At 42.4% G+C, this 4,340-nt stretch overlaps 1 protein-coding gene and 1 non-coding gene across 2 annotated transcripts; both read right to left on the reverse strand.

Annotated features, from left to right (window-relative positions):
* Positions 1–1,136: 1,136 nt before the first annotated feature.
* On the reverse strand, positions 1,137–1,709 carry LOC100461776 (elongation factor 1-alpha 1-like). Its single transcript, XM_054523501.2, has one exon. The coding sequence runs from the start codon at positions 1,707–1,709 to the stop codon at positions 1,137–1,139; it is 573 nt and encodes a 190-aa protein (XP_054379476.2).
* LOC112135266 (U6 spliceosomal RNA) lies at positions 1,675–1,786 on the reverse strand. Its single transcript, XR_002916572.3, has one exon. It is a non-coding gene; the product is annotated as a U6 spliceosomal RNA (small nuclear RNA).
* Between the last annotated feature and the right edge of the window lie 2,554 nt (positions 1,787–4,340).

Raw genomic sequence — 4,340 nt, forward strand, 5'->3', positions numbered from 1 at the left:
TATTATTAGCTAAAGTCGATAGTTTATTTTTACATTCTTAGTTTTTTCCTAGTGTCCTTTTTCCATTCCAGGATCCCATCTGGGATACTGCATTACATTTAGCTGTCATGTGCCTACAGGATCCTTTTGGCTATGACAGTCTCTAAGACTTTCCTTGTTTTCTATGACCTTGAGTGTTTTGAGGAATACTGGGAGAGTATTTTGTAGGATGTCCTGCTATTATACTGGAATTTATCTGATATTTTTTCCACAATAAGACTGAGGTTATGGGTTACTGGGAGGAAGTCCCCAGAGATAAAATACACCCCCCAACTTTTTTTTTAAAGAGACAGAGTCTCACTCTGTTGCCAAGCTGAAATGCAGTGGCGCAATGGCTCACTACAGCCTTGAACTCCTGGGCTCAAATCAAGCAATTTCCCCACCTCAGCCTCCTGAGTAGCAAGGACTACAGGTGTGCCGCTACACCTGGCTAATTAAAAAAAATTTTTTTTTAAAGATGGGATCTTGCTATGTGTCCCAGGCTGGTTTTGAACTCCTGGCTTCAAGTGATCCTCCAACCTTGGCCTCCCAAAGTACTGGAATTACATGTGTGAGCCACTGTGCCAAGCCTAAAATGCCATTTTCATCATATTATGATTGATGATGTTAACTTATGACTGTCCGTGTTGGCCTTGATCTCCTAGCTGAGATGGTGTTTGTCAGATTTCTCCACTGTAAAGTTACTCTTTTGTTTCCTCCTTTCATACTATGTCCTTTGGAAGGAAGTCACTAGGTCCAGCGTATACCTAAGAAGTAGGGACTTATGCTAAAACTACGTTTTTCTGTTTTTGTTTTTTTTTCCCTCATTAAGCCATTGTTTTAATGGGTCTCAAAATTCTGTGACAGACTTTTTGGTCAAGTTTCCATTAAAAAGTACTGATTTTAAAAACTAATAACTTAAAACTGCTACATGTGAAAAAAAAAACAAACCAGTGGTCCACAAAACATTCTCCTTTCTTTCTGAAGGATGTATGGTGCATTGTTATCATTAACCATTCTTTTACTATTAAACTTAAATGGCCAATTGAAACAAACAGTTCTGAGACCGTTCTTCCACCACAGATTAGGACTGGGGTGGCAGGTATTAGGGATAATACTCATTTGGCCCTCTGAGCTTTTTGGGCAGACTTGGTGACCTTGTCAGCTCCAGCAGCCTTCTTGTTCATTGCTTTGATGACACCCATAGCAACTGTCTGTCTCATATCACAAACAGCAAAATGACCCAGAGGAGGACAATCTGAAAATCTCTCAACACACATGGGCTCATCAGGAACCGTATCAAAAATGGCAGCATCACCAGACTTCAAGCATTTAGGGCCATCTTCCAGCTTCTTACCAGAACAACGATCAATCTTTTCCTTCAGCTCAGCAAACTTGCATGCAACGTGAGCTGTGTGACAATCCAGTATAGGGGCATAGCCTGCACTGATTTGGCCTGGGTGGCTCAGAATAATCACCTGAGCAGTGAAACTGGCTGCATCCATTGGTGGATCATTTTTGCCATCACCAGCAACATTGCCACAACAAATATCTTTGACAGACACATTCTTGATATTGAGGTCCGCATTGTCCCCAGGAAGAGCTTCACTCAAAGCTTCATGTCTGTGCATTTCAACAGACTTTTGACTGGAGGAAAAAAATATAGAATGCTTCATAAATTTGCATGTCATCGTTGCATAGGGGCCATGCTAATCTTCTCTGTATTGTTCCCATTTTAGTATATGTGCTGCCGAAGCCAGTGTAAGACTACTTCTTAGACTCCCAACCACTCCTAGAATTCTCAGCTTACTCCTTCACTCCATTCCCAGAAGTACCCGGTGCTGCTGATTGGCGTGACGTGCTGAGATTCTGAGGTGCATGTTATGTGGCCTCCTGGCTTCCCCACTGTTAACTCACGATTAGGCTTCCTTGTATCTTCTAAGTGTGATTCAGTTTCCTGATTTGTCAGTTCAGAATTTTTGTCGCTGATGTCTTCTCTGATTTCCTTGTCTTTGTGACTTTATGCTAGTTTTTGTACCTTTGGGTGTGTGTGTATGTGTGTGTGTCTCTGTGTGTGTGTGTGTGTGTGTGTGTGATTTTGGTGGGAGTATTGGAGGGAGTAGAGGTGTGGTAGTTTTAAAAACAAATTATTTGGCCAGGTGCAGTGGCTCATGCCCATAATCCCAGCATTTTGGGAGGCTAAGACTGGCAGATCACCTGAGGTCAGGAGTTCGAGACCAGCTTGGCCAACATAGCAAAACTCCGTCTCTACTAAAAATACAAAAAAATTAGCCAGATGTAGTGGTGTGCGCCTGTAATCCCAGCTACTCAGGAGGTTGAGGCACGAGAATTGCTTGAACTTGGGAGGCAGAGGTTGCGGTGAGCTGAGATCGTGCCACTGCACCCCAGCCTGGGTGACAGAGCTAGACTCCATCTGAAAAAAAAAAACAAAACCCCAAAAAACAAAGCCAAAACAACAACAAAAAAACCCAAATTCTTTGATTTTGCTTCCTTAAAGAGGCAGAGCTTAATTTCTCTGTCCTTGTGTGTAAGGCTGTACATACTGTCTTGCCTCTAATGAGTAGAGTATGGCAGAAATGATGGTTTGTCACTTCTGAGATTGGGTGATAAAAGGACTGGGGCTTCCGTCTTGTACGTGTTTTCTTGCTCTGTCGGATCACTTACTTTGGGGAAAGCCAGCAGCCATGTCTGTGAGCAGCCTTGTGGCTGCTGTATGCGAGAAGCCCACAGGGTGAAGAACTGAAGCCTCCAGCTGATGACCAGCAAGAAACTGAGGCTGCCAACCACCACATGAGTGAGCTTTGTGTTGGATTCTCCAGTACCAGCTGAGCCTTGAAGATTCTTTAAGCTGAGCCATTCTCAGATTTATGATAAACAGAAACTGTGGGGTAATATTAACTGAGAGAGTAAATGTTTGTTGTTTCAAACTGCTAAGTTTGGGGTTAATTTGTTACGAAGCCATAGATAACTAACCTAAGAGATAAATCACAAACAGAGACTTTTATAAGTGTTACTATGGCCCACAGTTATTTACTATTATGAGTTTTTGAGAACTCAAATAAAGATATGAGCTTTTAAAAAAAAATATATATATATTTCTAGGCCAGGCGCGGTGGCTCATGCCTGTAATCCCAGCACTTTGGGAGGCCGAGGCAGGTGGATCACCTGAGGTCAGGAGTTCGAGACCGGCCTGGCCAACAAGGTGAAACCTCGTCTCTACTAAAAATACAGAAAATTAGCTGGGCATAGTGGTGGGCACCTGTGATCTCAGCTACTTGGGAGGCTGAGGCAGGAGAATCGCTTGAACCCAGAAGGCGGAGGTTGCAGTCAGCTGAGATCACGTCACTGCACTCCAGCCTGGGCAACAAGAGCGAAACTCCATCTCAAAAAAAAATTAAAAAAAATATTTCTTATTTTGAAATAATTTTAGATTTACAGAAAGATTGCAAAGATAGTAGAGAGGATTTCCATATGTCCCTTACCCAATTTACACCGTTGTTAACATCTTATATTACCATGTCACATTTGTCAAAACAGAGAAACTGACATTGGTTAGTTTCATTAACCAAACCATATAGTTCATTAACCAAACTCCAGATTTTATTTGGATTTACCAGTTTTTCTATTAATATCTTCTTCCTGTTCCAATCCAGGGCGCTGCATTATATTTAGTTTTCACATCTCCCCAGTCTCCTGGTCTGTGACAGTTTCTCAGTCTTTCCTTGTTTTTCATGACCTTGACAGAGATCTGAACCCTACTGAAAGTATTTTTATTTGGTAGATTGTATTTCTTTGACTGTGACCCTGCTAGGAAATTGAATCACAGAGACCCAGGCTTTATAAGAGTTATAACACTTTTCCAATTTGGCAATTAGTTTTACATTCATTTGTGCAATTGTTTGGTTGTCTGCCTTCCCCACCACCTTGGAAGATCCGTGAAAGTAGGGGCTATGTTTGTTTTGGAAACAGAATGTGATGTCTAGCACTTGGTACTTGCTCCATAAATATATGCTAATGAATAAATGGATAGTTAATGATCTATGAGTTGTTTTTTTTTTTTTTTTTTTGAGACAGAGTCTTGCTCTGTTGCCCAGGCTGGAGTGCAGTGGCGTGATCTTGGCTCACTGCAAGCTCCACCTCCTGGGTTCACGCCATTCTCCTGCCTCAGCCTCCTGAGTAGCTGGGACTACAGGCACCCGCCACCACGCCCAGCTAATTTTTTTTTTTGTATTTTTAGTGGAGACGGGGTTTCACCATGGTCTCGATCTCCTGACCTCGTCATCCGCCCGCCTTGGCCTGCC

This window comes from Pongo abelii, chromosome 8 (genome assembly GCF_028885655.2).
Source record: "Pongo abelii isolate AG06213 chromosome 8, NHGRI_mPonAbe1-v2.0_pri, whole genome shotgun sequence".
Classification (NCBI taxonomy): Eukaryota; Metazoa; Chordata; class Mammalia; order Primates; family Hominidae; genus Pongo; species Pongo abelii.

Coding starts and splice junctions, on each gene's coding strand:
- LOC100461776 (XM_054523501.2), bottom strand. CDS start 1,709: ATGACATGCAAATTTATGAAGCATTCTATATTTTTTTCCTCCAGTCAA.